The 15,679-nt window shown below is 41.6% G+C and overlaps 1 protein-coding gene across 5 annotated transcripts in view; it reads left to right on the top strand.

The window, feature by feature from the left end:
* Window positions 1–15,295, top strand: part of mylk4b (myosin light chain kinase family, member 4b) — a 67,984-nt gene extending 52,689 nt beyond the window's left edge. For 3 of the 5 annotated variants that reach the window (XM_077594596.1, XM_077594600.1, XM_077594601.1), the window contains 11 exons: window positions 1,428–1,506; window positions 1,930–2,212; window positions 2,293–2,516; window positions 5,418–5,523; window positions 6,021–6,114; window positions 7,173–7,282; window positions 7,385–7,526; window positions 9,460–9,530; window positions 9,627–9,755; window positions 10,301–10,532; window positions 15,247–15,295. In XM_077594596.1, the coding sequence (XP_077450722.1) occupies window positions 1,428–1,506; window positions 1,930–2,212; window positions 2,293–2,516; window positions 5,418–5,523; window positions 6,021–6,114; window positions 7,173–7,282; window positions 7,385–7,526; window positions 9,460–9,530; window positions 9,627–9,755; window positions 10,301–10,532; window positions 15,247–15,291 (1,515 nt within the window). In that variant the 3' untranslated portion in view covers window positions 15,292–15,295. The remainder of the gene's footprint in view (window positions 1–1,427; window positions 1,507–1,929; window positions 2,213–2,292; window positions 2,517–5,417; window positions 5,524–6,020; window positions 6,115–7,172; window positions 7,283–7,384; window positions 7,527–9,459; window positions 9,531–9,626; window positions 9,756–10,300; window positions 10,533–15,246) is intronic. The other 2 variants (XM_077594597.1, XM_077594599.1) reach the window with 2 other exon arrangements.
* The last annotated feature ends 384 nt before the right edge of the window (window positions 15,296–15,679 follow it).

Genomic DNA, 15,679 nt, shown 5'->3' with positions numbered 1-15,679 from the left:
CACGCATGCTAGCAGGATACATTTCTATTCTTCCATCTGATGATACTATGTGACCAAGGCAACTTACTGAGGGCACATCGAATTCACATTTTTATCAATATAGACCATGTTCTAACGACGTCTGGATAAATCAAACCAAAATCAAATCAAATCAAAAGCCTTTATTGTCATCATACACAGCTGTGTATAACGAAATTGGTGGTGCTACTCCACAAAGTGCGTTTTCCCAGTGAAAAAAACAAGTAATATAAAAATATAAAAAGTCACATCCTGGCAAGGTTAATTCTAAAATATTGCACAATCTAAGATATTGCACATTGTTATTGCACACCCCAAAGTTATTGCACAGAAGGGATTGTGTGTCGTGCTAACGCAAGTTTAGAGTCCTTATGGCTGTGGGATAAAAACTGTCCCTAAGTCTATTTGTCCATGCTTTGTGAGACCTGTAGCATCTGCCAGAGGGCAGCAGCTGGAACAGGTTGTGACCAGGGTGGTATGGGTCCCTGATAATGTTCCCGGCTCTGCTGAGGTAGCGAGGGCTGGCAATTTCATCCAGTGAGGGCAGAGAGCAGCCGGTGATCTTCTGGGCTGTGTTGATCACTCTCTGCGTGTCTTTTCTGTCTGCTGCCGTGCTTCCAGCGTACCACACTGTAATGAAATATGCCAGGATACTCTCCACAGTGGCTCTATAGAAGGTTACCAGACGCTTAGTGTCCAAGTTGTTCCTCCTGAGTACCCTCAGGAAATGGAGTCGTTTCTGGGCACTCTTCACCACTGCCGTGGTGTTGGTAGACCAGGAGAGCTTGTCCGTGACGTGGACCCCCAGGAATTTGAAGGACTGGACCCTGTCTACGCATACTCCATTTATGAGGAGTAGGGCCAGATCTGTGCTGCGTTTGCGAAAGTCCAGGATTATTTTTTTAGTTTTCGTCGTGTTTAGTGTGAGATTGTTCACCAAACACCTCAAAGACAGTTTATTGACCTCATCTCTATATGTCTGTCGAGATGTCCTCGGGGATATTGTAGGTTCGTTGGTAATCTGTTGTGACGGATATATCGCATCTCCTACCGAGAGTAATTAAATCCTGGCGACTGGAGAAAATGTTTGCCTCGCAGATGTTCGTAAATAACGATAAGACTGAGAAAACAAAACACCAAAGAGCCGCTGCACCCATGCGCGCCGCCATCTTGGATAACTTAAACGTCGACATGAGTCTCTGCAACGTTCAACAGTAATGGATTAGGACAAAGTGATTAAAGAAAAAACACTAATTGACATCATATAAAGTGTGCTGTGTTTGTTTGAGACAGACATTTCTTAAAAGTGGAAACTTTAGTGTTGTTCATCTGACAAATTTGAACTACTTGATCTAAAACATTTGTTTTAAACGTCTCTCATGTATAATCGTTGTTTTGCTTTCCAAAAGGGTAAGGATGATAAGGATAAAGGAAAAGAGAGCCTGAAGAGTTTCAACATTCAGAAGAAGCGGCCCCTGGAATCTTCAGGTAGGTTAACTTTTTAGATATTCTATTCAGGTTATTTTGATCCCTGGACTGTCTTCACACTGTGGAGTTTGCATGTTCTCCTTGGGCTTGTGTGGCTTTTCTCCAGGTACTTCCTCCCATATACACTAAACATGCATGGCAGACTGGTTGAACACTCAAAAGTGCCTTTAGGTATGAGTATGAGCGTAAATGTTTCTGTCTCATTGTGCTCTGCAACTGGCTAGTCACCGATTCAGAGTGTCCCACACCTGGTGCCCAAGTCGGCTGGGATAAGCTCCAGCTCCTCCCGCGACCCTTTGACGATAAGCGGCTCAGAAAATGAATGACTGAATATTTAAGTTATTAACAGTTACATTCAATTCTTCAAATTTATTATCCAGTTTTATAAATGACACACCAAAATCTTGTTTTCACCTTCTTAAGACTCTCTGCTGCCCGAGAAGATAGAGAAACTAAACCAAAAAAATATTAAAGCAGAGGACACAGAAAATGAGAAACTTCTTGATTTATCTGCATCTATTCTGAATGGTTCAGCCAAGCAGATCGAGGATGCCTTTGAAGACTCTGATCCTGAGAAAGAGGTAAAAATAGAGATACAATCTTCAGATTTCAACCCAGAGAAGAGAGGTGATGAGGAAAACAAAGAGGAGCAGAAAAATGACTTGGAAGTAAATTTTTCTTCTGAAAACAAGAAGACTACTGAGAGGTATTCATATAAGTTTTGTTTTCTCAATCATCACATCTTTCTCACCAAAATAAATATTGCATTTTGGCATGTCATGGTAGCTCTGATGAGGTCAGTGATGTGCCCGCCTGTAGCAAACGTCATGTCACAGAAGAGGAACCAGTGAAGGATGATCCTAAAAAGAGTCGAGTGGAACATGCTAAAGATAAAAATGATGATGGTGTTTTGTTGGAGCCGGAAAAACGCCAGCATACCGACTCTGGTGCTGTGAACACAGATAGGGGTGAGGCAAACAACCACCTATCTGAAAAGGAATTCTTCATTGGTGAGGCTTGATATCATTTTCCTTCATAGATACAGTATCATAACACTTAACTTTGATACAAATTTAGTCTTTACACAATTGTGCAAAAAATGCACAGCCTGCTGTTGACAAGCCCATTCACAATGTATGGCGAGGGTATTGGAGCCACCTAAAGATGGGCTCCCGGGTGACCAAGTGCCCTACAAAGTGTAGGTTGGAGCTCCGCCAAAAATGACAATATAATTTTATAAATATTGTATATTTTTGCAAATTTACATAAATACACACCAAAACACAAATCTTTTCTTTCATAAATTAACGTGGTTATGAAATATATCTCAAGGTATTTGATTGCGTACTTATTTAATTACAAAATCAACATGCTTACCCCCACCCGGTTGTTCTGCTTAAGCAGAATTAAACGAATGAGTAGTGGGGGAGTCAACAGTTTACGTGTTATTGTGGGTTGGGTTGGCTAACTCGGTTTGCAATTGTTTGTTCGCATCGCGCAATGTAAGATAGGTTGGCTAACTCGGTTTGCAATTGTTTGTTCGCATTGCGCCATGTGGCCAAACTCGGTTTGCAATTGTTTGTTCACATTGCGCCATGTAGCCAAACTCGGCTTGCAATTGTTTGTTCGCATCGCGCAGTGTAAGATAGGTTGGCTAAATTGCTTTACCATTGTTTGTTCTCATCGCACAATGTAAGATAGGCTGCGGCAGTTTGTGTGAGCTATAAAAACATCTTATTTGCACAACTAAAACCTGCAAATGTTTAACTATATTAGCCCAAATTTTTGTTAGCATAAACTCTGTCCTACATCGCCGTCATAGAAACTTTACCCTGTTTTCCTATATAAAGACTCACCCACTGTTCATTCAGAGAGAGAGTTGCAAGGACAACAGACTGTGAGCAGTTCACGCTGTTTGAGCTCTCTCCCCATCCTGCAGTCTGGTAATAAACCTATTTTCTTCAAATTGGTCTCACTCTTTCTCTGCCTGTTCCTGAAGTTGTATTACAGACCTGACAGTTATCTACAAAACTAACATTATTTTGATGTCTGGTCTACCGTAGGCTCGATTTTTTCCTCTACCTCCTTTTTGTAGTTTTTGCAACATCTGAGGGCTTGGACCTTTTCATTTTAAAAGTTTAAATGTCATATTCACAGCAACAGAATTGAGACATTCACTTTTACATATCGCTCATGCTCACACAGTAAGATGATGCAATACCCCTGTCCACACCTGACACCAGGGGTAGGCAAATCGGTCTTCGAGGGCCGCTGTGGGTGCAGGTTTTTGTTCCAACCAATCCAGCCCAGACACTTTGACCAATGAGATTTCTGCAGAAAACAAGAAGCACCTGACTGCAATCCACTGATTGTACTTGTAGAACACCAGATTGGTGAAAAGGTGTCCTCTTTATGGGCTGGAATGAAAACACACACCGACTGCGGCCCTTTGTGGAATACCTAGGTTGCCCACCCCTGCCTTACACCCTTAACAAGCGTGCAAAAGGAACAAAACCAGAGCAATAAGAGGTACAAGGCGCCAGGGCGTGCCAGACTGAAAGACTTTTTTAGACCAGGGTGCAGACATTTAATCACACCACCCCTGCATTCCCCCATGGCGGGGTTCTGTCAGATTTTGCTTTCTATCAGCAATGACTACTTTGGGGTTCCGCTCATGCAGGCTTACATTATTTTTGTTCGGCCCATAATTTTTAGCGACCTTCGTCAAGAAGCTAACTAGAGCACTCAATTTGAAATAAAAATAATTTTAAAAAAGCTTTGTTAGCAAAATCTGATTAGGGAGAAAAATCTGATGAACATCTTATGATTTTAGCTAATGGAAAGTGAATTATGCACTCCAATGCAAGAATACGCATCACTACAAAACTAAAGTCTTATGGTCAATTTAGGCCCAGCACTCAGCTGTGGAGGTGGTGATCCACTAAATTTCTTGAAGCATAATATAAAATAAAGTGTCATTACAACACTATAGCAAATGCAGGTCAACTCTTTTCTTGTTTTCATGTTCAAACATACTATGGATCAAACAAAGTAAAACTGAAGATCACATCATTTAATGAGATTGTGACATCTTTACCCGCAACTTCTATTTCTTTGAACATGCAAGTTATTGTAGCCAAAATAGTGTGCAACAGTTGATGCACCAGAACTTGGAATATCTCCTCATTTGTATCAAAAGCAAAAATGCATATGATCAAGATATATTTTTGTAATAGCCAGTGCAAAGTTTATCCCAGTAGGACAATTCAGTAAACCATCAAAGCTAATAGAAAGAAACCTAACAATTAATCCATGAATGGACAGCATTATTACACATACTGGCAAAGGAAAATTGTGCTATTTTAGTAGTACACACATGTATTGGCATTAACATAATGGAGGATGCCTTGATGAATGTGCTTTCTTAGAATTTTCAGCGCATTAGGACTGGGGCTTTAGGGCTTTTCAATCTGACCATTGTTTGACCAAAATTATACCTGAAAGTGGTTTGGTTGGAACTGTAGTTCACCAACAAACTTAAACGCTCCACATTCTAGCTCAAAGTAGTACAGTCCTTCTTACGGGTGCTATAATTGTCGCCTTTTACTGAACATGAGTAAAGCCTTGGTTTCCTTGCGCAAGAAAAAAGAACACCCTTCATGACGAGTGGTAGTGTTTACCAAAGAATATTCCGAAATGTAACGACATTAGTAGCCGCGAATTCTTAACTTGTTCTTGTATAACCCTTTATTATTAGCTTGGTCTAATGTGAAAAGGCATTTGGGATAATAGCTACAGTGTAATTTTACTTTATATCACTGACAACAGTTAAAAAAATATATATGATGAATGGAATTGTCATGAACCCATGCTTGATTATCAATCAGCAGCATGATTTCTTTCTTCCTTAGACTCCAGTCCTCCTCCATCAGCACCCTTTGACCATCGCGTAGTGACTCCCAAACCTCATCAAATAACTGCCTACTACTCCATCAACAGAGATGAAGTTCTAGGAGGGTAAGATATGCCATGTCTCAAAATTAATAATGATTTTAGTTTTATTTCATATTAAATAAATTGGACTTCTATAGTCCATTGCTCAAACGGAAGACTTGATGGATGCATGCCTTATGAGCTATAGTTTTTGATTGTCCCTGTGTGCTTCAGGGAGTCTTGGTCATTCAGTGATGTTGCAGACCAGTGCTCAATTCTCCCTTTCAAAATGGAGATTTAAGACAAAACCACCTTTCTCAAATTCCCAAAATAAATACAATAATATATAGTATACATTGTTATTATTGTCTTTTGGTTCTAAACAAGCTGCCTGTAATTTATAAAGTAAGAATGAAAAATGTGCTGAATGTGTACTATACTGAGGTCTGTTTTAATACTTGGAGGAATACATTCACCCTTGAAACTACAACTTCAAAATGTGTCTTGGAATTAGGAGGAAAGTGTCTTGGTCATTCAGGTAACATCCAATGAGCCCCTATTAAATGGTCTTCTTTCATCAGGGGACGGTTTGGCCAAGTCCACAAATGCATAGAGAAGTCATCTGGCCTAACATTGGCTGCAAAAATCATTAAGGCAAGAAGTCAAAAAGAAAAGGTACAGTACACAATATATTTTAACCATTCATTGAAGTCTCAAGAAAACATTTTTTGTGTCCAATTCTTTTAGGGACGCTGTAATGTTGAACACATTTACCATACATTGGATGACAAAGGTGGTAAAATAAGAGATTTCCCAATAGATTTAGTAATGTTTTGAGACTTTAGGGCAGTTATTGCAGATAATGTAGTTTTAAATTCTGTTTTATAATTTTATTTTTACGGGCGGCCCGGTGGGAGCAAGTGGTTAGCGTGTCGGCCTCACAGCTCTGGGGTCCTGGGTTCAAATCCAGGTCGATCCACCTATGTGGAGTTTGCTTGTTCTCCCCTGCGTGGGTTTCCTACGTGTACTCTGGTTTCCTCCCACATTCCAAAAACATCCATGGTACGCTGAATGGACACTCTAAATTTCCCCGAGGTGGGTGTGAGTGTGCATGGTTGTCCATCTCCTTGTGCCCTGCGATCGGCTGACCACCGATTCAGGGTGTCCCCTGCCTCTGGCCTGGAGACAGCTGGGATTGGCTCCTGCACCCCTCTGCGACCCTAATGAGGATTAAGCGGTTCAGAAAATGAGATGACACATATGCTAGGAGTATCACCAATGTTTGTTAATCATTTGAAATTGGTGTATGGATCTGTTCTGGGTACTTCCAACGGCATTGAGAAATGAAAAGAATGTGTTACAGTAGTACAGTTTCATACAAGCAACAGCTTGCTTTTTGTCATTACTGGAACACTGATAGGATCTCTGATCACATTTCCATCCAGGCTGTTCAGTATATTGTGGCTAACGCAACAATAAGTAACAATAATAATGAAAATCAATTGAAAATACATTTCAAATATTTTTATGAGAGATTTTAAGAGTGCATCCTTTTAACAAGGGTTATTGTATATTTAAACACATGGACTGTTAAATAATAAGAAAGAAAGAAAAGAAAAACGGTATATCTTTTCTTTGCAACTACTAAATACCTTAGACACCTTGAATGTGAAATACCAACATTGTTACAATATTTACTAGTTGATGTGTGTACTTTGTTTTTGGTTTGCCAGGATGTGGTGAGGAACGAGATCCAAGTGATGAACCAGCTCAACCACTGCAACCTCATCCAACTGTATGCAGCCTTTGAGTCCCGTCATGACATCATTCTTGTCATGGAATAGTAAGTTGCAGAGCATTTAAGAATGTGTAAAATTAATAATTTCTTGTTCTACACACGTGGTAAAATGTATGTATGTATGATTGTTTTGCATATCTGCCATAGTGTTGAAGGGGGTGAACTGTTTGACCGCATCATTGATGAAAACTGCAACTTGACCGAATTTGACACTGTGCTGTTTATTCGCCAAATTAGTGAGGGACTGCAATATATGCACAGAATGTACATATTACACCTGGACCTCAAGGTAATTTGAAATGATTCATTCCTCATTTAAAAAATATCTCTTATTGTATTAATTCTGTCAAACACTGACACACATTTTCATTTAAGTATTACTACTGTGTCTCAGTGAATCATATACAAATAATGAATGTTAATTAGTGAAATGAATGAATATTATTTCTTGAGGCGGCAGAAGAAATGAACAATTCAATGAGGAAGAGGCGAATTGAGTAGGGGTTGATTCAAGGAGCCAAACAATTTATTTTTCACAAAACAAATTATTCTTTTGCACAAATGAAAAAAACATTTGTGGTTTTATACGCCTGAAAAAAAGATCGATATAACTATTTATCTATATAGATATTAATGCACAAGAAGTGTAAGGGCATGGTCTGTCTATACTTGATTGTCGCATGCATGCAAGCAACATAATACTGGGATCCTTTTCATACTAGTCGGTAGTGGCAATTTACAATACATATGGCTGGAAGATACCCGAGTCCCTGTCGTTCAGACGTAGCCAAATCTATCTTGCGTGTATGAATGCAAAGATTTTACATTTTTGCACAATAAAGCCATGTCTTTTCTCACTTTAAGAAGGAAGGAGATATAATAACAGCGCGGCCCAGTGGGTTCAGCGGTAAGCGGCCTCACAGCTCTAGGGTCATGGGATCAAATCCAGGTCGGTCCACCTGTGTGGAGTTTGCATGTTCTCCCCGGGCCTGTGTGGGTTTTCTCCAGGTAATCCAGTTTCCTCCCACATTCCAAAAAAAATGCATGGTAGGCTGATTGGACACTCTAAATTGCCCCTAAGTATGAGTGTGAGAGTGAATGGTTGTCTATCTCCTCATGCCCTGCAATCGACCGTCCACTGATTCAGGGTGTCCACCGCTCTTGGCTCGAAGACAGCTGGGACAGGCTCCAGCACACCCCGTGACCCTAGTGAAGATAAAGCGGTTAAGAAAATGAACGAATTAATGAAAAAGGGGATGTAATAACATCATTCATTCATTCATTTTTTGAACCGCTTTATCCTCACAGGGGTTGCAGGGGGTGCTGGAGCCTATCCTCGCTAACTTTCCTGCTATGAATCGACAAGCCGATTAAAGATGATTCAAAACAACGAAGGAACTAAGGAGTCGGTAATCGCAAAAACTAGAATTTATTAAACAAAAGAGCACACCAAAAACGCAAGTATCAAAAGGTCAAACAAAACAGCACGACGGAGTCGGCGACTAAAAAGTTTTCAATGCACGAAAACACAAAAGTCAAAACGAGGTGTTGGACAAGCAGGGCGGTAAGCAAGGCAAGGCACGCAATACTCCGACAATCCGCCGGCTGTGGCGGGTGTCCTTAAATACCAGATGTGTCAATCAGCTGCAGGTGTGCTGATCTCGCCCCATCTCGTTGGCTTAATCAGCTGCTGAAAAGACATGTCAACAGAACATGGCATTTTGGGCAAGAGGCGGGGGGACACCCTAAATCGGTGGCCGACCCAGGGCACGAGGATACAATCGTTCACGGTCACATTCATACCTAAGGGTAATTTAGTGTACAACCAGCCTGCCATGCATGTCTTTGGAATGTGGGTGGAAACCGGAGTACCCGGAGGAAACCCATCCAGGACCGGGGATGCAAACTCCACACAGGTGGACCGACACGGATTTGAACCCAGGGCCGCAGAACTGTGAGGCCGACACGCTAACCAGTCATCCACCGAGCCGCCCGTTATAACATCATGAAAGGGCTTTACAAGGTTTGGTGAGAGTGATCAGTATGCTACGTGATATCATGCGCAATATTTCTTAATTATTGCATCATCATTGAAAAAAATGGATGAGCTTAAATAAAGTCTAACCATCAATCAGATACTAAGAATGTGCTCATGCATGATATAATATTCATATTTGACGCCATATAGTAAGTCTCTAATTTCCTGTTTAATTCTTTTACAGCCAGAGAACATTCTTTGTGTCAGCAGGGCAACAAACAAGATAAAAATAATAGATTTTGGTCTCGCCAGGAGGTAAAAGTCTTATTTGAGTGAATTGATCCCCACTTTCCCACCCCAATACACATACACACAACTTTTTATCTAAGTTTAAATATGTTTATCCCACAGATATAAACCTCGAGAGAAGCTGAAGGTCAACTTTGGAACGCCTGAATTTTTGGCCCCTGAAGTCATCAATTATGAGTTTGTTTCATTCCCTACAGACATGTGGAGTCTTGGCGTCATCACTTACATGCTGTGAGTTTGCCTACTTGACTTTTCTTTTGAAATTCCTCGCCACCAGGCTACTGTTAGCGTGGTCTCTTGACCTTGTTCCTACAACATCGCATGCTCGTGTTCTGTACTGGAGGGTTTGAAAGACAGACGAAGACATCCGAAACATACTGAGACTCAGGGTGTTTCAAACACGTCAGCCAAGGCTTTATTGGGAGAGGCACACGTTTTGATATCTGGCCCCCACTTGTCTTCTTTGCAGCAGTCAAAAGTGGTCGTTAATTTGAATATCAGTGGGCATGTTTCAGGGGCCCGAAAACAACTGCATGATATCAGCCCCAGGCAAAACTTTAGGGTGTCTTCAGCAACTTGCAGAACAAAGGAACATCTGTTTTGAAAAGCAAACAAGGAAGCAAAACACAAGTGTGACCACACACGCAATCTGAGTGACAACACAAACAAGACACCTGATCCACACGAGCAAACCCTAAAGGGCCACAGGCCAGCGAGAACATATACATAGCACTACCTAATTATGCATCACTTTCTTTCTCACCTGTTCTGTTTAGACTTAGTGGCCTGTCTCCTTTCCTTGGGGATGATGACAATGAAACACTGAACAATATTCTAGCCTGTCAGTGGAACTTTGAGGAAGAGGAATTTACTGATGTTTCTGAAGAGGCCAAAGATTTCATCACACGTTTACTTGTAAAGAGCAAAAACTGGAGGATGAGTGCTACAGAGTCTCTCAGACACCCCTGGCTCTCAGACCAAAGTTTGCACTTTCAGTTACACTTGAAGGTAAGAGTTAATTTGAATCACTTAGTTCTGGGGTCTCCAAACCAGTCCTCGGGGGCTGGTTTTGTTTCCAACTCATTCAGAAGAGACAGGTTTACCAAAGAGGTTTCTGCTAAACCAAGCAGCACCTGACTGCAATCAACTGATTAAACTTGTCAAACACCAGATGAAAAGGTCTCCTCTTGTTGGATTGGACAGAAATTCTTCAACACTGCAGCCTGTTTAGTTGACTTAGCATCGTAAGCCTGATCTGACATCATGATGCATACGCATTACATGGCAGGAACTAGATTTGGGTCATCATTTGGTTGGAGATTTATAGTTATACAAACATAAAGTCATGCGATGTATAGATGAGACACTGCTGTATGGTTTAGTGTCATTAAATGCAATGAGGCAAGTAATAGCGAGTCATTACGTCAAAGGTCATTGAAACTCACGGTTTGCATTGCACACGCCTTAGCGCGTTGCATGCTGAGAGGCGTGAGGCATGAATCGCCTTGTCTTGTACTTGTATGTCTTTCCCAAGGGAAGTGAGAGGTTACATTGAGCAGTACACTAATCCCTCGTTTTTCGCAGACATGGCCGCGATAATAAAAAAAACGTGAAGTAGGATCACCCCTATTATTAATGCATACCATACTACATGCCTATACAAAAATACAAGGACACAAGTACAATTATCAAGAAGTGCATTGATTAAATATCACAGTGACAGGCATAGGAAGACTGCAATGGTTTAATATCTAAATATAATTAAAATATGTAAAGGGGTGGATGAGTGGCTAGCGCGCCGGCCTCACAATAGGAGTCCTGGGTTCAAATCCAGGTTGGGTCACCAGTGTGGCGTTTGCATGTTCTGACCGGACGTGCGTGGGTTTTCTCCGGGTACTCCGCTTTCCTCCCACATTCCAAAGACATGGATGGTAGGCTGATTGGATATTCTAAATTGCCCCTAGGTATGAGTGAGTGTGAATGATTTTCTGTTTCCTTGCACCCTGTGATCGGCTGGCCACCGATACAGGGTATCCCCCGCCTCTGAAAACCAAAATCAAAAAACCTTACAAACACCGTACGAGTCGTATGGTGTTTGTAAGGTTTTTTGGGGTTTGTAAGAGGAATCAATAATCATTTATAAGGGCAGTTATCGGCAGAGGTTGACAGGTATGCTATAGCGTCATCCGGAGGGCAGCAGCTGGAACAGATTGTGACCAGGGTGGTATGGGTCCCCGATGATGTTCCTGGCTCTGCTGAGGTAACGAGGGCTGGCAATGTCTTCCAGTGAGGACAGAGAGCAGCCGACGATCTTCTGGGCAGTGTTAATCACTTTCTGCATGGCCTTTTTGTATGCTGCCGTGCTTCCAGCATACCAGAATGTGATGCAGTATGCCAGGATGCTCTCCAGTGGTTCTATAGTTCTCTATGGTTCGTGTTGGCCGTGAACCAGTGACAACACCGCGTTTTTGTTTACACACTTCTTGTATCTTCGTTACATGGCCCTTAGCCTTGTGCTTTTCTTTCGCCAATAAAATTGAATTGAATTGAATATAGAAGGTTACCAGAAGCTTGGTGTCCAAGTTGTTCCTCCTGAGTACCCTGAGGAAATGGAGTCGTTGCTGGGCCTTATTCACTACTGCTGTGGTGTTTGTACACCAGGAGAGCTTATCTGTGACGTGGACCCCCAGGAATTTAAAGGACTGGACCCTGTCTAAACATACTCCATTTATGAGGAGTGGGGCCAGATCTGTGCTGTGTTTGCAAAAGTCCAGGATTATTTTTTTAGTTTTCGTGGTGTTTAGTGTGAGATTGTTCACCGAGCACCACGAAGACAGATTGTTGACCTCATCTCTGTAGTCTGACTCATCCCCTCCTGAGATGAGTCTGACCACAGTGGTGTCATCGGCAAATTTGATGATGGAGTTAGACTGGTGGGTTGGTGTACAGTCGTATGTGTACAGGGAGTACAGAAGAGGACTTAGTATACAGCCTTGAGGGGAGCCAGTGCTCAGTGTAATGGAGGAAGAGAGGTGGGGACCAAGTCTAACAGTTTGTGGTCGGTTGGTTAAGAAGTTCTTTATCCAGCAGCAGATGGAAGAGGATAGTCCAAGGTGGGAGAGTTTGTCAGTCAGAATGTCCGGTTTTATAGTGTTGAAGGCTGAGCTATAGTGAATGAAAAGCATCCTCACGTAATTCCAATGGTGTTCCAGGTGGCTCAGTGCTGTGTGTAGAATTTCCCGGTTTGACGAAGCCCACTTTCTCGGCCACCACAACCAGGCATAGAGTCAAACCCAACCTCCTGACTGAGGGTTCTCACGTCCATGCTAAGGCTCCACGACTCAACTCGGATAGGCTAGAAGCTGCTAGGGCTGAGTTTGTCAACCTGGAACATCTCGGCATCATTCATTGACAGCCCCTGGGCCTTGCTACTCCACATGTGTCTGGGCCTGTCCCCGCGCAATGTATGTCCTCAGGGGACCCGCATTACGGGATCTGAGGTAGCACCCTCTACTGTTCCAGTTCTGCAGCCTGTTGGACCTGTGGACTGCTTTGTATCTACTGCTTTTTTATAAATTGTGTACTACTTTTTTCCCCAAGATGGCGCAATTTTTTCTCCTGTCCATCTCCTGTTTTAAAATTGCTTTAATTTTTCCATTAAAATGTAACTTAATATCGAACCGTATCGGAACCACGAGTAGTTCCACATTATTGTAGTAGGTAAAATCCCAGATTTTATACCCTACTGTCCATCATTTTTTTAAGCCACTAATGGACTACTCTACATAGGTAAATCCCAGATTTTATACCCTACTAATGGAACTACTCTTAGTAGGTAAATCCCAGATTTTATACCCTACTAATATCCACACTTACACTTTTAAGCCACTAATGGACTACTCTACATAGGTAAATCCCAGATTTTATACCCTACTGTCCACCCTTACATTTTAAGACGTTCCGGTCCTCCTTCCTCTTATAATTTAGCGTTGTCAATGTGCAGAATTTGAAAAGGAATCTGCTTACCTTGTTTCACTGTGCACCCAAGAGGAAAGACGGTCGGACGCGTGTGGCTCCTTTATCAGGTCGTCACCTGGTGTGAACGTGGGTCCCAGACCCGAATCCCAGATTCTTGTGGCTCTGCTAACTCAATCTTGCATCACAGTCGGGGATCACCAGAATTGTTGGGGTAATTTAATCTATAATTATATTAAAGTTAAGTTAATAATCTGACTCCAATTTGCAACCTTACCCGACTGCCACTCATCCAACAATTTGCGCACTCGTTCTGCAATAGAAAGGTACCAGGAAGCCGACATTTTCACACACGGGTGGATTTATTTCTAACACACAAATCTAAGACATAAGCCTGTGGTTCAGGTTCCTCTCAGTCCATTTTTCAGCGTCTCTGTTGCCACCAGTCGTCGTAGTTCTTCTCCTCCGAGTTGCCCAGGAACTTAGTTATAGTCCACAATATGCAAATGACACAACAACGAAGGCCTCCTGGCCATTGGTCTTTATTTCACGCTGAAGCTCCTCGCGGTTCCGCCCAGTTGTACTTTTCCTGTCCAGCAACTGCTTCTTTGTTATCTTGTCTTGGCTCCTGCAAACAGTCCATTCCAACCCCCACATCTCCAAACAGTTGACTCCAACCCCCACATCCTGTCCAGTGACCTCCGCACACACTCAACATACCACAGGAATGCAGGGAGATCTAATGAACTATCTTTAAGCTTAACTATTTATATTCCTTCAACTTATACGTTTTTCCCGTATTTTATACGTTTTTTGATCATTTCAAATTGTGTACGCCGTATAACAACTTTTGTACGGGATTTTTTTAAGTACGTTTTTTGTAAAACGGATCTCGTTTTACGCATTTCGGCTCTAATCCGGATCGTCTCGGTCACTGGTAGCAGACTAAAACGTCATCGTCAACTGCTAATATTATCATGCTTTAAGCATGATATGCGCACACGCATTCCCCTTTCACACGAAACAGGAAATGATTAAATCATTTCCTGTTTCGTTTAAGCAGCTATGAGTCATAGCGCTTGGGTCCGAATACATTCACGGTCGCGTCACGACAACGCGGCGCGAATAACACTTTTACGTGCACCCGATGTGAGTAAATATGTGCCGCGTTGCATTTGTACGGTTTTCTATTGCTTAATACGGGGAATTCCAATCATTAATACGGGGAGGAATTGGCCCAGGTTGACAGGTATGGGATAAGTACTTTAGAAAATGAATGAATGAATAAAAACATGACAGGAAAGGAAGCAGTTCTCTTTCACTAGGATGAGTATTGTGGCAACTAGCAGGGCCAGGAGAAGAATCAGCAATAGATTAGTAGTCTCTGTCAATCAGTGACACTTGCGGCGAGGGGCCAAAATAGACCCAGTTGTTCAGGCGAGGAAGAGGCAAAACTTTTTTCCCGCTGGATTTTTGTTTTGTTTTCTTGAACGGTTCTTTTGAACAAATCTTTTTAGTGAACCGATTCTAATGGATTCGTTTAGTCAACTGTTTTCCCTGTACAAATGTACGTATGTATCCTATTTTAAACATACTCATACTGTATGGCTCAGGCACCTTTTGGATTGGATTGGATTGGATAACTTTATTCATCCCGTATTCGGGAAATTTCGTTGTCACAGTAAAAAGTTTTCAACCCAATTGTGTTTTCCAACAGTCTGAGTGAGTGAATCCTCTTTTTTTGCAGAAAAACAAGTCTAACTCTACTCAGCCACCCTCTCCAGAGTGCTAGACAGGTGAGATAATTTTCTGCTCTCCAAACCAATGGCTGGCAACTATTTCTTTGTTTGCAATGACATAATTATTTTAAGCTCATTTCCTTTTACCAAACAAGATATCAGCTCCTTTTATTATTATTATTATTTTTTTTTTTAGAAAAAGCCTCCAACATCCCTTTTGACATCACTGGACCAATACTGCTGTATTTTTATGGCTTGTGAATTGTTGTCTTCCTGCCTACTATACCCACATTAGCATAGTTTATCTTTTCTTATCGATGATCTGTAATAGAATTTATTGACGGCGAGGGGAAATGACAATTGTAATAATAAAGTACAAATAAAATTGACTTTTTTGATGAATATAATCACTAAGAAGGAATATTTAGCATCACTCATGTA

The sequence above is a fragment of the Stigmatopora argus genome, chromosome 24, assembly GCF_051989625.1.
Source record: "Stigmatopora argus isolate UIUO_Sarg chromosome 24, RoL_Sarg_1.0, whole genome shotgun sequence".
Lineage (NCBI taxonomy): Eukaryota > Metazoa > Chordata > Actinopteri > Syngnathiformes > Syngnathidae > Stigmatopora > Stigmatopora argus.
The sequence above is the reverse complement of the archived record's forward strand: the minus strand, read 5'-3'. Positions and strand labels throughout refer to the sequence as shown.